This window comes from Triplophysa rosa, linkage group LG13 (genome assembly GCF_024868665.1).
Source record: "Triplophysa rosa linkage group LG13, Trosa_1v2, whole genome shotgun sequence".
In the NCBI taxonomy this organism is placed as follows: Eukaryota; Metazoa; Chordata; class Actinopteri; order Cypriniformes; family Nemacheilidae; genus Triplophysa; species Triplophysa rosa.
The window spans coordinates 23,664,237-23,683,063 of record NC_079902.1 but is presented as its reverse complement, the minus strand read 5'-3'; the positions used below and the strand labels follow the sequence as shown (position 1 = coordinate 23,683,063).

At 39.3% G+C, this 18,827-nt stretch overlaps 1 protein-coding gene across 3 annotated transcripts in view; it reads left to right on the top strand.

The window, feature by feature from the left end:
• Positions 1-18,827, top strand: part of pigg (phosphatidylinositol glycan anchor biosynthesis class G) — a 71,765-nt gene that overhangs the window by 44,859 nt on the left and 8,079 nt on the right. For 2 of the 3 annotated variants that reach the window (XM_057348925.1, XM_057348924.1), the window contains 3 exons: positions 7,687-7,878; positions 15,711-16,029; positions 17,979-18,142. In XM_057348925.1, coding sequence (XP_057204908.1) covers positions 7,687-7,878; positions 15,711-16,029; positions 17,979-18,142 — 675 coding nt within the window. The remainder of the gene's footprint in view (positions 1-7,686; positions 7,879-15,710; positions 16,030-17,978; positions 18,143-18,827) is intronic. The other variant, XR_008964125.1, reaches the window with a different exon arrangement.

Here is an 18,827-nt window from a genome sequence, read left to right as displayed (position 1 = left end):
GGCGTGGCCCAAAAAATATCCCTTTTAGTTATTCTTTTAATATTAAATGTGCAAACTGTAACTTAAATGAAATAAAATAAAATGAACGGGGAAAACGCATAATTTTGGTTGTTCATGACATGTTACTAGGCTTGGTCATCATTGGTCAATGCTTATTGGTCGCTGAGTAAACTTGTTACATTTGATTTGCAGCACGCAGAATCCCTTTAAGAAGCATGGGGTTTGTAGTCCTGGCCGTACTGAATGATGGGAAAGTAGTGCGGGCGCGGGGTATTCACGTATGTGAGAGAAAAGTAGCCGACGGAGAAAAGGAGAGTAAGCTGCTTTAGAGGTTTTGTTGTTTTCATTATAAGTTCGTGAAACCACCCGGGTGTTCAAGTGATTGTCAAATGGTGTAGTGATGGATGGAGCTCTCGCTGACGAGATGAAACAACGTGCTTCGTAATAACTTTGTCGGCTCATTGTTGTGAGAAATGGACTAGAGCAAACTGTTTCAGCTAACATTATCCTCGATCGGAGAGGCGGATTAACAAAAGGGTAACACATGTCAGAGATGGGTAAACTGCATTTATTTGCGTTTAGCCTCCACTACAGCCCTCCGCTGTGTGCTGGAGTAGAGAGAGGGCATAACTTTACCCCTTTCTGCCTTTTATTATTGTCTTCGTGTGTGTGACTGACTAAACTGTGTGTGCATAGGGCTACCACATAGCCTCGACTAAGTGACATGATATGGAAATAACAACAACAAGAATAAACGAAATCAGCAAATAATAATTAATAAAAAAAAAAAACGTGTTTCGTTTTTTATAGCATTTCTGCTGACTTGACTATGATGTCGCCACTGCATCAAAATATTTCTGAAACGGCAGTGCCCCCCGCCGATGAGCCAATGCCCCTCCAGTAGATCTGCTCTGGCGCCGACTCTGCATCCCTGTCTTACTCCGAATTCTCTTCTTTTATCGCCAATTTTAACTCCGCATTTGTTTTCTGTGTACATTGATTTAATGATGTCATGAGCTTTTCCTCCTATGCCTGATTGTAGAATTGTATAATATAGGCCGTCATGCCTTATTGAATCAAATGCTTTTTTTAAATCAACAAAACATGCATATATTTTTCCTTTGTTTTTATGATGGACGTGCTCATTGACTAATGCCTGTAGTGTGTAGATGTGGTCGGTGGTGCAGTGGTTTGGTAGAAATCCGATCAGACTTTTACTGAAGACATTGTGTTTGGTAAGGAAAGCTTGAATTGGAGTATTCAGGATACAGAAAGTCTTCCTCAGGTTATGTATTCCAGTAAGCCTGTATTCCAGGATTCAGGAAAGTGTCCAGATTGTAATATCAGATGAAATAGTTTTAGGAGAGCTTCCTGCATCACTGTAGGGCTGTGCTTTAACATCTCTGTTCTGATGTTGTCTAAACCGCATGCCTTCCTGGGTTTTACTTTAATTCTTTCAGACTAATCGGATAGTCGAGAGGATTTGGGTCGTTTTTGATTATCGATTCTAACCGNTCTCGCTGACGAGATGAAACAACGTGCTTCGTAACAACTTTGTCGGCTCATCATTGTGAGAAATGGACCAGAGCAAACTGTTGCAGCTAACATTAACCGCGATCGGAGAGGCGGATTAACAAAAGGGTAACACATGTCAGAGATGGGTAAACTGCATTTATTTGCGTTTAGCCTCCACTACAGCCCTCCGCTGTGTGCTGGAGTAGAGAGAGGGCATAACTTTACCCCTTTCTGCCTTTTATTATCGTCTTCGTGTGTGTGACTGACTAAACTGTGTGTGCATAGGGCTACCACATAGCCTCGACTAAGTGACATGATATGGAAATAACAACAACAAGAATAAACGAAATCAGCAAATAATAATTAATAAAAAAAAAAAACGTGTTTCGTTTTTTATAGCATTTCTGCTGACTTGACTATGATGTCGCCACTGCATCAAAATATTTCTGAAACGGCAGTGCCCCCCGCCGATGAGCCAATGCCCCTCCAGTAGATCTGCTCTGGCGCCGACTCTGCATCCCTGTCTTACTCCGAATTCTCTTCTTTTATCGCCAATTTTAACTCCGCATTTGTTTTCTGTGTACATAGATTTAATGATGTCATGAGCTTTTCCTCCTATGCCTGATTGTAGAATTGTATAATATAGGCCGTCATGCCCTATTGAATCAAATGCTTTTTTTAAATCAACAAAACATGCATATATTTTTCCTTTGTTTTTATGATGGACGTGCTCATTGACTAATGCCTGTAGTGTGTAGATGTGGTCGGTGGTGCAGTGGTTTGGTAGAAATCCGATCAGACTTTTACTGAAGACATTGTGTTTGGTAAGGAAAGCTTGAATTGGAGTATTCAGGATACAGAAAGTCTTCCTCAGGTTATGTATTCCAGTAAGCCTGTATTCCAGGATTCAGGAAAGTGTCCAGATTGTAATATCAGATGAAATAGTTTTAGGAGAGCTTCCTGCATCACTGTAGGGCTGTGCTTTAACATCTCTGTTCTGATGTTGTCTAAACCGCATGCCTTCCTGGGTTTTACTTTAATTCTTTCAGACTAATCGGATAGTCGAGAGGATTTGGGTCGTTTTTGATTATCGATTCTAACCGGTTTAGTTTGTTTTGTAGGGTTTTCTGATCAGGTGTCAGACTATCTGAGGAGATTTCTCTGAACAGGTTTTTAAAGTATCCATAGTAGAGCTGTAATCGGGCCTTAAAGGTTAGGCTCGACAGGGTCCGAGCCCGACAGAATTCGGCCCGAGCCCGACAAGAACATTTTGATTGACAGCTTTTTAAAAGCCCGAACCGTTTACAGCCCGACATTAGGCTATTCAAATGTGCGCACGCACACAGCTTTTGTCAAGAATGCGTCATTTATACATGTTTTAACATAATTTATTAATGACTGACGTAGGCTATAGGCCACTTGGAAGTTGGAACAAAGAAATAAAAGAAGTCCTCTGTAACATCGCAACATCTCACATATCCCACTGGCTCATTATTCTCATTATGCACACGGTCAAAACTTTTCCTCACCTCAGACTGGTGCAACCAAAACCTAATCGCCAGAGGCAAGCCTCCGTTTCACCGCCTCAGCATCCATTTTCGCATCTTTCTCGCGCTAATCGGAATGCATCACATGACCGCTCATTTACCGCGTGAGCCCGGCCCTAGCCCGTGTAAAATGATAGAAATTAAACCCGAAACCGTCGGGTCCGTCAGGTTCGGGCAAAGATCTCCAGCTCTAATCCATAGTTTTCCATTGTGTATGGCTATATCCTGGTGTTGTTGTTTATTTACACTATTCCATTTTTCCCAGAATCGATTATTATTAATAGAGTCTTGGATGTCATTGAGGGTATGGTTAAGGTAATGTTGTTTTTATAATGGATTGTATTTTAGTCCCTAAGTGCTTCACAACAGTTTTGTCTGATTTCTGTGTTTTAGGTTGGAGAGCTGTCGGAGTTGTTTTCTTTTCATTTTACATTCTTTGTCAAACCAGATTTCATCACCAGATTTTAGTTTAGTGTTCTTGTTTTTATATAGTAGGTTAGCTTTAATTTTACACCTATCATAAATAAGATTTATTTGATGTACAGCAGTATTTATGTCGGTTTTGCTCGTGGTAAACTGTGTTATTTGAAATCTCTTTAAAGAACCTTTGGCTGAATGGTTCTTTAAAGAACCAAAAATGGTGTATGTGCCAGAATCTCTGAACGTGAAATCTCTATCACTATAAAAGCATGTAATGCACATTAGACTTTTTGTATTTTTAGTAGTATTTTTAGTATTAGTAATTTTTTCTAGCATTTTAGTATTATTCTAGATGTGTCATCTTGAGCTTGTTTTTATCCAATCTGTGATTGTCTTGGATTGATGTTCTGATGTTATATATATTTATATAAAGATCGTGTATGCGCGTGCGTTTGTGTGTCTGTGTGTGTCTTGAGCTGGATCAGAAATAACGCATCGATCTAGAACGTGAACCGCTGAATGAAGAGCTTTGATTCCACTTGCGTTTGTTTTTATCCAGACGCTTTCATCTTTATGTTCCTGTTGGATCTGTGTTTGTGTGTACGGCTCACATCATTGTTATGGTTTGCAGTGATTAATATTTCATCGCTCGGATGTGAGAGATCCTTCGGGAGACGTCCGCGTTGTCTCGGAAATAAATATTTTCCTTCCAAGCAGACCTGTTATAAAAGCAAATCGTGCATAGCTTTCAACCAGCATTATTTTTCTGGAGATATTTTTATATACTAATGTTATTCAAAGTGTGTATTAATGAAATAGATGGAAGTCAGTGGGGTTCTTCAAAAAATCTTCTTTTGTGTTCTGCAGAGGAAGGAAAGTCATGATGATAAAGAAACAATTCATCTTCAGAAAAATACCTTTTGATATGCTCCAAGTGAATTTAATGATGTCTTGTAATTACGTCTGATTCATAGAAAAGTGACACATTATCTCCGTCTTATAAAAGAGTTTAATAGACGAACTTCAGACAAATAAAGTCATTTGCTCCTGTTTCACACGGGTTATCCAGATCCTGGGTTTGTCAGATTGACAGGTGTGTTATCACCCTGCGCTGACCCGCTCCGGTATTATCCGGCTTTACTCTGACACAACACAGCGTTCTCATTTCTCTGCCATCCCAGAGTTAAGTGGAAGAGCGCTGTGCGGTGTTCACCGGTGTCTGTCGAGTAAACATTCACTGTCATAAATGAGCAGTGTTGTGTTGTCTTCACAATACTGTCCTTTAGACAGTGAAGCGTTACCCAGAATCCTCCTCCTCTTCTTCTTCTGTAACCTCAGATGTTGTAATGTAAGCAGCTCGCGGGGAACAGAGGTTTGGAGATGAAGCAGTATTTTCCTCACACATCCGTGGCGATCATACGCGCCCTCACGCTCCATGCCAAACCGACCCTGCTGAAACACGCATTTATGCGCGCGTGTGTGTTGAATGCATTAGTATTCTTCTGCATGTGTCTGGAAGCAGATAGATGGAGCGCACGCAGACGCTCAGGGTCACCGGCAATGGGATGAAAATTCTCTCTTCGTCTGTGTCTTTTTTCCTTTACTTCCATGCAGTCATGCCCTCTCGTCTTCATTCTTTCTTTCCATGTCACTCTCGGTCTGCCTGTCTATCACTAGCTGTCTTACTAAACAAAGGGAGCTGCCAATCAAGGCATCATTTAGAGGCATTAACAGAGTTTAAAACCCACAGCGACCTTTTCTTTCCATGATATTGAATACACCTTTCCTTTTTAAGTTCGGCTTGTATTTTTTAGCCATGTAACATCCGGTGTTTCTCGGAATCTCTCCTCATTGATGTTGTCTGTTTTAGATGCATGTGGAGCAGGACCAATGAGATTTCAGTGTGGGCGGGGCTAAACACATGGTCTTGTCATGGCTGGTTAGAATATAAAGTTTAGATGGAAAAGCTTAATTTGTTAGTGCTTTGTTGTGTCACACTTGGTTAGAAGGACGCACAAACACACACACACACACACACACACACACACACACACACACACACACACACACACACACACACACACCTGTCCTAGGCCACACCTGATTACCTCAGATGAGAGGATCACACACTCTTAAATCAAATTCTCTTTCAGTCTTGCCTTATATCTTTCAATAGGAGTAAAAAAAATCTTATTCACCCCAAAGTTGGGAAAACTCAAAAAATTTGAGGTAATCAGTTACATCAACATTCCAAGTAAGCAGAACGATCAGGTTTTGAGTTTGTTGTACTCGTTAATTCCTTTTCATTTGGAACAAGTAGTAAGGTACCTTTTTTATTTACAGTTAAACAAATGAAAGGTCTTTTTGAGATAACCTAAACATTTCAGCAGCATCAACAATTAACAAACAGCCTTCATAGAGAGTGATGTAACCCACACGACTGCTTTGGCACCTCCCACAACATAAGCATAAGCACCTCTCTTCTGAACCATGGTCACCCCAAAACACAAAAACACAACAAGATAAATGAACATTCATCATTAACAAGGCTTGTTCCTTTCTAAAAACTCATAAAATAACACTTCATTTCAAAATGTACTCCCCTAATGCAGTTTCACGCAAAGCATGCTGGGAACTGAAAATCATTCTCAACAAATCGTCTTGAATTGACTTGTTTAAGTAAGGGATAATGTCCAGGCAGCCGGTTGTTATGGCAGAAATAATCCTGACAGTGTGATGAGGACGTGATCTTGTGTCTCACTGGAGGCTTATTTCACGATAACAGCGGCTGCTTGTACATGATCCCGCTTATTACACGCCTACATGAGAAAAAACTGGACATGACATGTGAATTTGAATATTTTATTAGCTCATTTTTACCGAATGCAGACCTTCCGCGAGGAAAAGACGTTTACTTTCGGTTTTAAAGTAAGAAACGACGTTCAAACGTCACGAACAGGCAAATTGGTTGAATCATTAGTAAATATAATGTCATATGTGTTATTAAAAGACATATTTATCATTCATTTTTGTGTAATATTAAACTGCCCCTCTCAAAATGATTTGCAGCATCCGGGTTACAGGGTGTTATTAGTTTTGAGCGGTTGTTATTTGAATAGAACAACCCTTGGAATGTCGCGACTGGCCAATCAGAATCAAGCATTCAAATGAGCCGTGTAATAATGAAGTTAAACTAACTCAAAAGTAAGAGGTTAGTTAGTTAAAATATTTTCATATTTAAGTTAGGACAATTGTTTATATAAAACGTAAGTTTACACTACTTTAACTATTTAATTACTTTGAACATTCGGGTTTCACCTGCCTAATACACTACACCTGACTCATTGATGCATTTTATTTCAAATGCCGTGTATAGAGTGAAGTCAAAAGTACAAATGAAGATACAGTGATATAAGATAGTATTTACAATATAGTGTTTATTCAAATATATTATTATGTGTGCGAGTGTCTTTAAAGTGCAAATGTTCATTGTAAACTGTGAATATTGTGCATGAAGTGTATATTACAGGGACACTTCACCCAAACATGAAAATTCTGTCCTCATTTACTCACCCTCGGGTTGTTTCAAATGTGTATAAATGTCTTTGTTCTGATGAACACAGAGAAAGATATTTGGAAGAATGTTTGCAATTTTCAGTTCTGTGACATTGTCCACTATCATAGTAGGAAAAACACATTGTATATTTTTTTCTTCTGTTGAACACAAAATGAGAAATTTTGAAGAAACACCAGTTCTGGGGCACCTTTGACCATTTTATTTTTCCTACTATAGCAGTCAATAATGTTACAGAAGTGAACATGGCTAACATTCTGCCAAATATCTTTCTCTGTGTTCATCAGAACAAAGTAATTTATACAGGTATGAAATTACATGAGGGTGAGTGAATGATGAGAGAATTTTCATTTTTGGGTGGACTATCACTTTAATATGTTCATATTAATATGTTAATATTTTAAATCATGTGTTAAAGTCTAATAATCCACAGGTTTGGTGGTGTTGAGTTCAGAGGAAAAGAATAAAACATCTTTAGCCAACAGAAGCTGTTCTTAAAGTAAAACAAACCCCGCGTGTGTGTGTTTTAATCTCAGATCAGACGCTGTTTCTCTTCATGCTGTTTTATATTCAGTGTGTGTGTGTGTGTAAAGGTGAAGTGTTGTTGTTTATTTTGTGTTTGTGTTTCAGTGGAGATCATAAGATGTTTCTGTCGTTGCTGGGGGCTCTCTCTCTCGCTCTCATCTTCCTCCTCATCCAGCGGCATTGCTCTCTGGTGTCTAAGATCGCCCTGGCGCTCGGCCTTCTCGGCGTCTACAGCTACCGCGCCGCCGTCGGAAACGTCCTGTTCCCATGGCAACACAGCAGCCGCACCGTCTCCAAGTAAGTTTGATGATGTTTAAATATCTTTTTGACATTCCTTGAATGTCAGATGGCGAATAAATTATCTCGCCTCATTATCGCTGTTTTTCAATTGTCAGAAGTTACTTGGCTTACTTTGCGCCCGCTACAGCAGATCTCATCAGATTTGTGAGTCAGACTCGAGGTTGAACGCTGGGATGGAGGGTTTTTTGAGAGTTTAACAGTAGAGCGTCGAGAGGCATCGGCGATGACACGACCGTGAAGAGCGGACGCAGCGTTTAGCATCGAGTCAGAGATGATTAAACCTGTTATTAGCTGGAGCCGGTGCTGAAGTCACAGAAAAAAACTATAGATACCTTGAAGGTCTACAGAAGCAACTACAGTAAAAAGATAAAGTTTTTAAAACTGTTTTAAGTGTATGAGAAGAGCAAAGTTAGTATATTATAGTATAGTATATTAGTATATTATAACTATAACAATAAAGATACAGTTTTATTCAGTTGATGAATGATAAAACATCGATAGACAGCTTTAAGAAAAATGAGCAAATGAGCACATCCCAAATGTCCCTGGAAGAATGTACTTTAAATATAAAAAATCTCTTCGAATTTACACACTTTATGCCATCTCAGATGTATATGTTTTTTTATTCATTTAAAGCTATACATTTGTGAGAATAAAAACATTGAAGGGGAGGAGTTAACGGATGCTCCGCCCAAGCTGCCTTACATACGTCGTTTAAGATGGTTAGTCACTACAGGGAGGAAGTGCATTTTCAGACTTTAACTAAAGATTATGAGGGCACACGAATTTTAAAAAGAGAATGACCCACATTGATAAACTATTTACAATAAACACTACAATATTTCATGAAAAATAGGCAGTGTCGTTTTTAATTGCACTGGGACTTTAAATACTGCAAAGAAAAGTTCATGGTCATGTTTAAACAACACGATACTGATGGTTTAACATGTATTTTAAGATCAGTTAAAAATGATGGAATTGTCATGTGTCTTTGCGTTCTCTCAGTCTTCTGCGTTGCTGTTGGGTGACTTTATGTCATTCCTGTGGTTTATTTCTGCTGAAATTCAACAGACACGGGACTGAAATGAACAAAATACACGCAGAACTGATGATTGAAGGCAAAACTCGAGTGCTCTCCTAATTTTTTCTATGGCTCTACATCTGAGATGACATGAGAGCGAGTAAATTATGAGAGAATATTTATTTTTGGCTGAACTATTCCTTTCAGTAGGTACACACACACACACACTTGCTGCTCACTCCTGTGCGTCGCTGGCCTCGTCCCCTTCGACATTTTCTCTCACCCAATTAAATCTTTGACCTCCTGCCCTTCCTGTAACACCACAGGCTGTGTTCCAGTACACGCTCTCCACATGACAGAGAGAGAGAGAGAGAGAGCGCGGGCGTTAGGGTGAAGTAATTGGCATTGCCACCCTGTGCCACAGGAGTCTCTCTCACACTCGTTAATCACTACAGGACATTGTTTATGTTGCCCTGGCAACCTCTGACTCGCCTCTTAAGTGGACGGCCGATGACTTCTGCCCCTCTCATTTGTCTCTCACACTGGTTTTTTCGCCTGCAGTCTTTCTCTCCGTCTCAAGCGTTTGCTCTCTGTGATTTGAATGCGGTGGGCTCCAGAGGTCTGCAAATCTTTCTTTCGGTGTTTGAATGATGTAAGTAGACAGAACAGAACTGAAGCCGGGCAGAATCACGCCTTCATTATTGTTTGGCAGCTCGTGTGTTGTAAAAATGAAATTTGATTTATTTGGGTGGGAGGAAATCAGAATTCTTCCACCGCACGCATGAAAGCACGAAGATGCTAATGAAACCCAGCGTGTGATTTCTCGAAATATGTTTCTTCGTGTAAACAAGAAATATTACGTTTATGATTTCATAAGCAAAGCACAGGATGCCGGTTCACATAATCGTCATATTTTGACACCTTCTGAGAAACCCGGCTAAGTTGCCAATGCTCAAAAAAATGAAGGCCGAGGTTCTTGGTTTAAGTAAGAAGAACTTTCAATTTTTGATTAATGATAAATTAAAGTTCTTAGTACGTGTGACTCAAATACTTCGTTCATCATTCTCGTGAAATTAAGTAGACAGAACTTTCAAAAATAAGCGCAAAAAGATGTATTTTTAAGATGACTAAACTCTGTTTTCTCAGTTTCTTTATTGTATACATTTTTTAGTCTTAATATGCATAAATAAAATACCTTGACTTATGCAACCCAAAACGAGCAAGAAGAGACTGATCTCAGAACTGGCATTAGCACATTGATTGCTCACTGTTATGGGTTACATGTAGCCTCCCACAGCCTAAGCACATGCACCAATCTTCTAATCAATGGTAACCACAAAACTGACAAAAAAATCTTCTAAAAAAATCTGCTTCATCATTTATGAGTTTGAGTGTTTATAGGGCTTCTTGTCCTCTCCAATAGGGCGGCGCAAAATGCGACACAAAAATTCAAAGTTAGCATGAAGAGAAATGTTGATTATACTGTAGACGTTTTGATCAGTACAGTTTGTTTGAAATAACATGAATATCTCTAGTGTCGATAATGGATTAATATGGAGCATGTTGTTGTTTGGTTTTCATTTTCAAAACATGTTTTTCTTCATCTTTGATGCGAGAGCTTAAATTTAACCAAAGCTTACAGTCGACTGCAGAGGAGAGAAAGCCGGAGACGTCAAACAATCTTCTTTAATCTGAGTTTACACTCGGCGCTGTTTACGGTGTGAATGATTGGTGTCAGAGAAAATACGAGTGGAAAAGAAATAAATGTGAATTTTGGCAGAGCATCTGAAGAGGATGTGTGTAAATGAAGTGTGTGTGAGCGTCTGAATGCTCAGCTCTGATGAGCGAGAGGGGATTTTCAGGTGAAGTGGGTTATCTTGCTTTTGGAATATAGGAATCCAAACGCACTTCTCGAAAGAGGAGAAATAAGACGTTCAATCCACGAAGTAAATAACAAAAATTAAACAAAAAGAAAAAAATCGTTCTTAAAGGCGGCATGAAATCAAAACTGTCAATTCAAACTGATTTACACAGTGTTGCAGTATTCATAATAATAAAAAATTAATTTGCACTTGTAATCTTTCATTAAAAACGTTCATCTCCCCCCTCGACACGACCTCTCGTCACTTCTGGTCACGAGGAATGGCGCGAAGGCGGGGCTGCAATGACTGGATTGCAAATCTGACTCCATCAATTGGCAACACCCGACTTTTAACGATCCAATCAGTACTCGTCGAACCAAATTAAGTCCCGCCCTACATTTTTTGCTCATTTCAGAAGTTGTTTCATTCGGATATACGTCACGATACGCAAGAAAAAACGATCGCTACTTCCGTTTCATGCCGACTTTAAAGCTGAAATCTGTCATTTTTGCTTCTCTATCGCCATCGCTGTTTGAAACATAACATTGCAGTTTACATTAAAGGACATATTTCGAAAACATATGAAGTCAATTCCCGCAGATTTGTGCGCAGTGTAAATGTAATTCTTGCAGTGCCGCCTCTCATAGGGCCGTTCCACACAAAGTGAAGTTAATTCTGTTGTTTCTGAGCCTTTCACATGCAGATCAGTCGAGTCTCACAGCCATAATAATAAAACCATCGGATGAGAGAGATTAGAAACTCTCCAGCACACCTGCGTCACGAGAGACGCCCAGAAAGCATCTGTGTAGTTTATTCTGGAGGTGTTTGTTGTGTGGACGTCTCATTCAGAAGCGTTTATGCATGCGGACTGTTTAACACAGACATCAAAATGAATTTTATTTCACAAACGTGCACGCTTCTCTGTAAAGCATTTTGGGCTAGCATTCATTTTAAATGGTTTTTAAAATCTGTAGTTAGTTTGCGTTTCAGTCAGGTGTTGGTATCTGTCAGAGCGGGTGAGTTTTCTGTTCAAGGGTCCGCCTGCTTTCCCCAAAACCTGATGGGTAACCGCGGGCATAACAAATCAACTCTAATGTAAGAGATAGCATAGAAACAGCAGTAAATGAATAAATAAGCAGAAGTTTTGTGTCTTCAGTGTATGAGTTGTGTGGGGGGTCTGTGGAGAGAACAAACCACAATCTTACGCAATGTTTGTTTTTATTAAAGTGGACGGTTTTAAACCTGACGCAATACCTGGCAACCCAAACACCTCTCTCTCTCTCTCTCAAACACACAAACACCTCACACTGACACTTGTATTATTATTATTATCTGTGTGCATTTCAGCCGCTGTAAGAGCTGCAGGTCCTCACACCAAGCTGACTGAGGAAAGAACACTTGAATAAACCAAATTAATAATAAACTAGTTTCAAGCACAGATTAGTTCTGTATGTCAGAATGTGCAGTTGCTTTGAAATCGCAAGCAGATAAAAATCACGCCGGTCTGTTATTGTAGCATCAGTGATTTTAAACAGATTTAACACATTGAAGCAGGAGGAGATAAAAGCGCTTCTGTTTGCATTAGATGTGATGTGAAACCACTGCCATGTACTTTTGGGTAAAAACTCATTCCTTATTGAGAAACTTTTGCAGGCGCCTGTAATGTAAAGTCCAGGGATTCCTCGCGTGTGATGTTATAGACATGATGATGATGATGATGATATATACAGTGGGGGGTATAAATGCGTTCAGGGTTGTGAGTCAGACAGAGTTCTGGTGGCCTTTAACTTTCTGCTCTGTTAATGTACACAGAGGTTTGATGGAGTACCTTTAATGCACCGCTCCGTCAGCCTTGAGCTCTTTCCTTCTTTCTTTCTTTCGTTCGTTCGTTCATGCTTTCTTTCGTTCGTTCGGTCGTTCGTGCTTTCTTTCGTTCGTTCGGTCGTTCGTGCTTTCTTTCGTTCGTTCGTTCGTCTGTCCGTCCTTCCTTCCTTCCTCTCTGATGGTCTTTATGACTGATGTTACTCTATAAATGTTAAAATAACACATTCATCTTTTTTTGCCCGTCTTTCCTTTTCTTTGTCTTCAGGTTTTGATTGATTTGCACTTATTGCAGATAAATAAAACATGATAACACATCTGCTGTCTTTCTCCGAGCAAAGATGGGTTGATTTGTTTAGCTTTCAGGTGTGTACGTGCATTAGCTCACAATAATGCTTTGAATACAACAATTTAAAGAAACAGTTCACAAAGAATACTTACCAAATGACAAGACATTTTGGGCAAAAAACCCTTTTTACACTTTGCGCAGTTGGCCTTGTAAAACATACAGTTTCTACCAGTCTCTTATTAATCTAGAGTGCCTATACAGTAGTATTGCATACTTCGTATCTTCACACACAACACATCATCGCATTGATTCACTATACGTTTGTATTGTTTACATTATGCACGTACGCGCAGGTTGCCAACAAAACAGACACAGGACTTAGTGTGACGGTTCATGTCCGTCATCTTTTAGCGCTGGGACTGCGCCCATTTCTATAACATTCATCACCCAAATGTGGTGAGCAAACAAACAAAACGAAACTTCAGTTAGCCAAGTGAAGCGTCATTGATGGGTGTGCTGCTCTTTCTCACGCTGGCTGGATGACACGTGGGCGTGCTTTTCCGGGAGAATTGTCCAATAAGGGACTAAGAACCCTTGTTAGGAAACAGAATTCCATGTTTGAAAAAAACTTTCCGAAACCTGTACGAACCCTGGCGGAATGAATCGAGCACAGAAATACTACGTCATACATTCAACTCGTTTTTTGACAATTGACCACGTTAAGCTTGAGAAGCCAGCACGTTTAACAGTTTAAAGAAGTCAATAGCATGTTACCTCCGTTTTAAGAAAACTGATTTTTAAAACTTGAAAGTGTTTCACAGTACAGAAGTTCTGTGTCGTTTCAACTTTTCTTTAGTAGTGGGTCACAACACAAATCCTGAGTTTGTCTGGATGAAGTTTGTGTGTCTGCTAGTTCTCCTGCTGTGTCATCCTGTGCTTTTTGAACAAGATGATTTTGCCAGGTTCTGGTTGGCATGGTAACGTGTTGTGGATGAAAGTGTTTGTGCAGATGTAGTTTTCTCTCTGATGGAGCTTAGTTACAGTCAAGAGGAGCCGAGACGCAGTTGTAATAAAAATGATGAGATTTTCCTTCTTCTCTGGGGAAATTGCTGAGATCTCGCTCTCATTTGGCTCTAATCATGTTTAATGTGACTGATCCAGACTTTGGAAGATACTCTGAAACATATTCACAATATAAAACCGCTACTGAGACGCTTCTCTTTTCAATAAAGTTGTTCTCTGTAGTGTAAGTTACAAACACAACACTTCTGAGTGTTCATGCTTTTTAACAGGAGAATATCTAAAACATTTTTAGGTGATATATTGACTGGAAAATCACAGCCGGTGATATTATTGTTTTTTATATGTGTTTAAAAAAATGTTGCCGAAACAAGAGTCTTAAATAATGTCACATCATCTAAAGTATATGAACACGACTGTAGTAAAGTTTCAGGTCACCTGACTAAAAACGTTTCGATCTGAAAGTCTTTGCATAAAAGTCTGACATTAATTTATAGACAAAATACTGTATAATTATACCAACATTTTCTATTCTTTGCTTTAGGTTACACTGGTGTTATTCCATAGTGTTGATGACTTTACTATTATTCTAAACTGTTTGAAAAAATTAATAAAGGATGACTAAGTTTGAACAGTAGTATACATTTGGGGAAATGAGATGGAATCGATGTGTTTTTATTAGTGCTGTCACACATTTTTTAATCACACATAACATTCATGTTTTTAAATATACGTTTACATTCTAATAATTTCACATTTAATCTCCAAATATATGTCGAAACAACAGATTTCTTTAACAACATCATTGTATGAATGAAAGCCAACATTGTGATATTAGTACTGCAACTGATGTCCCTATTAAATTGATGATGTTTTACTTATTTTAACATTAATTATAACCGTTTAACAGTGAAGTACAGTATAACTTAGAGCTGTCATGTCTAACAGGTGGGAAATATACAGAAAGTTCTCAAACACTTTACAGTCTTTAAAGCTAAGTTCTAAATTAAGCTACAAAACACACTGAATTGCTCTTTTCTTTTGTTCTTTGATGAACATTAGTGACAGGAGTCACAGCAGCAGGTTTAAGAACGCCGCCCCTTTAAGAGCTGCCGCTCTACACAGATCTGACTCCTCTCCCACTTTCACAACTCTTCATTTAAGACTTTATTTAACACGTTGAGATCTGTGTTTACGCAAATGCCAGACAAAACGGGCTTTCTGACATAATCTTGTGTGTTTCTGTTCATTCAAGCACGATAGAGAAGTTAATAGTGATGGACCTTTCATTATGAAAACTGACCATGGTTTTATCATATTAAAAGTGTCAAAAAACATGTTTTTGGTGTATTGATAATTATTTGTATAATCGAGGTTTCCCTACAAAAACTTTGGTTTAACTCTTTTGCGGTTACCTTTTCCTGATTTTATCTGTAGGAAAATCCTTTTGATAAAGTTTTTTGTAGCATCTCTTCTGCTCTATCATAAGCAGTCAGGTTGGAGGTTTAGTTGGGGTGACGTTTTTTAAGTCCAAGCATTGCTTTTAACATGTAAAATCCAGAACCGGTTCTGTGGAAATGGTCTTCTCTCTCTCTCTCTCGCTCTCGCTCTGGACGGGTGACCTCATTCAAGTCCAGTGAGCTGTAAGTCGTCACTTGATCTGTAGAGCACCAGACCTCTCCGCCATCGATTCCACTGCACGTGCTTGAGCGAGACGAACCTTCAAACAAAAGGCTCTCGCAGTCAATCTCAGTTGTCGTGTGTGGATGTAAAATCAGCGTTTTTGAAACGATGGTGTCTCGCCCTTCTCTTTCAGGGGAACCGTCGAGGCGCGATTCGTCTACGTGTTTGTCCTCGGGATCCTCTTCACCGGCGTCAAGGACCTGCTGCGAGCTCAGCTGACGTCCTCGGCGGGAGACGGCGGGCGGCTGAAGAGCAGGGGATTGTGGGAAGTGTACAGTGGGGTGGTGTTGCTGGTGGCTCTGCTCTTCAGAGCTCATAATCTGCCCACGCTGGCCTGCTGTCTGCTCGTTCAGACCGTCATGGCTCAATTCATCTGGAAGAGACTGCATTACGACGCCGCTCAGACCACCATCATGCACTACTGGTTCGGTCAGGCCTTCTTTTACTTCCAGGTAAAGAACAGAGAGGAGACCATGCTGACAATCCCCCCTGCGTTATTTTGGTGTAGTTTATTAATAAACTCTTTCTGAAGACGCAGTTGACAGAAACCCTGACACTGTGGAATTGTACGTTCATTGCACATTTCTGTTAGAGAATCTCGTCTCGGCAAAAAAAGCTTTTTATACCTATTATATCAATTCAGCCATGAAATACTGTAGTTATTTGTTTAATTATTCGTTTATTTATTGACCCATCGAGTGTCTTAGATTCATAACGTCATTTATTTGTGTGTAACTTACTGTAGTTGCAAAGTCTTCTTTATAATGTTAGTCGACGTGTTCATTAAATTCGTGAAGTTTGATTTATTTAGGGAAGCAGTCATTGACATGAAGAGACATTGAAAGTAAATGAGAGCGGAGGGTCATTAGTTATGCTATAAAGCACCCGAGTGTAATTCCCGTGGAATTATGGGCCTGACAATGACATCATCATCATCATCTGAGGGACGGTCCAGCTTGACTCTCTCTCTCTCTTTAGTCTTTAGGCCAAATGATGGTTCATTTTTAATTGTCACATTCGTTTAGTGCATTTTGTCTCTTTATGCGCCTGCATTGACACTGAAGAGAGAGAATCGTGTTCCGGAAATTGTTGCGATTATTTTTACTTCCGTATTTTGACGCATTTCTGAGTGAATGGAATTTATGAGAAAAATAGTGGGCGTGGCTTTTCATCTGCGATTTGATTGGATGTATTAAAACAGCCGTTGCATTTTTGAAATGGAACTGGCAGCAGACTGACAGTCGAAGGGGAGGAGTTAACGGATGCTCCGCCCAAGCCGTCTAATTTACGTCATTTCAGACGGATAGTCACTACAGGGCGGAAGTGCATTTTCAGATTTTAACTGAAGATTATGAGGGCACACGAATTTTAAAAAGAGAATGACCCACATTGATCAACTATTTACAATAAACGCTACAATATTTCATGAAAAAATCTGCATTGTCAATTTTAATTTGCACTGGGACTTCAAACTAATAAGTAAACTATAGTATTCACTTATAAACAATGTTAAAAAACCTACAGTGGATTCTTTGAACAATGCAGGGAAAAGAATCTATAAAAATAGAGTATAATGTACTTTACTATGTTAATAAACCATCGTACCAGTACATTTTCATTTTTCCTTTGTTTTCAGGTCTACTTAAATTTAAACTATTTTTAATAAAGCACTAGTTGTGTAATTTTACTAGTATGTTAACTTGGATCTACTAAGTTAAATAATGTACTCGGTGGTCGAATTATAAAAACGTAATATAATTTATTCAAATTAGCCAGACTTTTATTTTGATGGGTCGCTGCAAAGGATGTTTGACAGGCGCTTCAACGCAGTTAAAAGCTCCACACGAGCATTACGCGTGCAGTACACGCAATCTGACCACTTTTAATACAGACACGCAAAACAAGCAAATTATTTCAACCGCATCTGAATAATTCTAACGTTATTTATTGCGCAATTTGCATTTTGTTAGCTGTTCATCGCTACTTTCTGGTAAAGAAGTAATACAGCCAGGTTCCGTGCCATTCTGTGTTATACAGCAAATTCCTTTGTTATGCCTGGATTCCATCCGCGTTTTCCGCATCGGAAATCATAGGGCCCTACTAGAGTCATTTACAACAGTTTTGCATGCGGCTCAACCAATTTTTACGATTTTTCAAGAATTGTTCATAGTTCGTCGCTGTTGGGCAGACACTTCATATCACCGTATTTTATGATTGTTAGCCATTCATATTCTCACCCTTTATGTTGTCTGTGGGTTTAAAAGGTTATTTCTTTTAACCTTGTGAGCAGCTGCATAGCAACACCTTGGCAACCATCAATAGCATCCTGACATCTCTACACAATGTGTTTTTTCTGCTTCTGTATTTGATATCATGTGTTGTTTTTCTGCCGTGTGTGTAGGGAAACTCGAACAACATCGGGACGGTGGACATCTCAGTGGGGTTTGTGGGTCTTGAGAGTTATGTAGAAGCACCTGCTGTTATCCTCACAGCGTTGAGCACATACGCTGGACCTCTGCTGTGGGCCTTCCACCTGCTCTGTTACCTCACCTCACAGAGACACAGGTAACACACACACAGTACCATATCTTCATTTTAGAAATGATGACACCTGACCCGGATGACAATGAGCCGTTTTAGATTCGATTCAGTATAGGGAGGCGTGAAGCGTGAAAGTTAAGGCTTTGGCACATGCAATTCATTAACTAACATCACGAGGCGGTTCGTTCGGTAAGTTATCTGAGAATCAAATGGAGATGGATGTTTAATGTAAGTCAAGTCATCGCTGTTTTTGTAGGCTGGGATTTCATTATCAGCAAAGCTTATTATCATCTCGGTTTCATTATTGCAGATATGCATGAGGTTCAGTGTTTACATTCCCCGCGTGCTTTGAGACAGTGTGAGGAATATATAAGATGTGTGCGGTTCATGCATATTAAATACAAGTTCTGTTCATTGTGAATTATTTACATTGGATCTCTCGACTGACCCACTAATATTTCATCACAAAGTCACAATGTTTACGTGTTGCGTGAGGTATTGCATTAGCATCCATACCGAGATTTATAATAACATGCAAATATGTATGAAAACATTTTTTTTAATAAAAAATCTACATACATTATGATGAAGTCATCGCAGGATCTTCATGGGTTTTTTTACGGGTTTTAAATCATTTCCGTATTTTATGCTGTTTTTTATGTCTGTACTGCTTAACCATACATTTTCCAACGCTGCTTTGCAACAATGC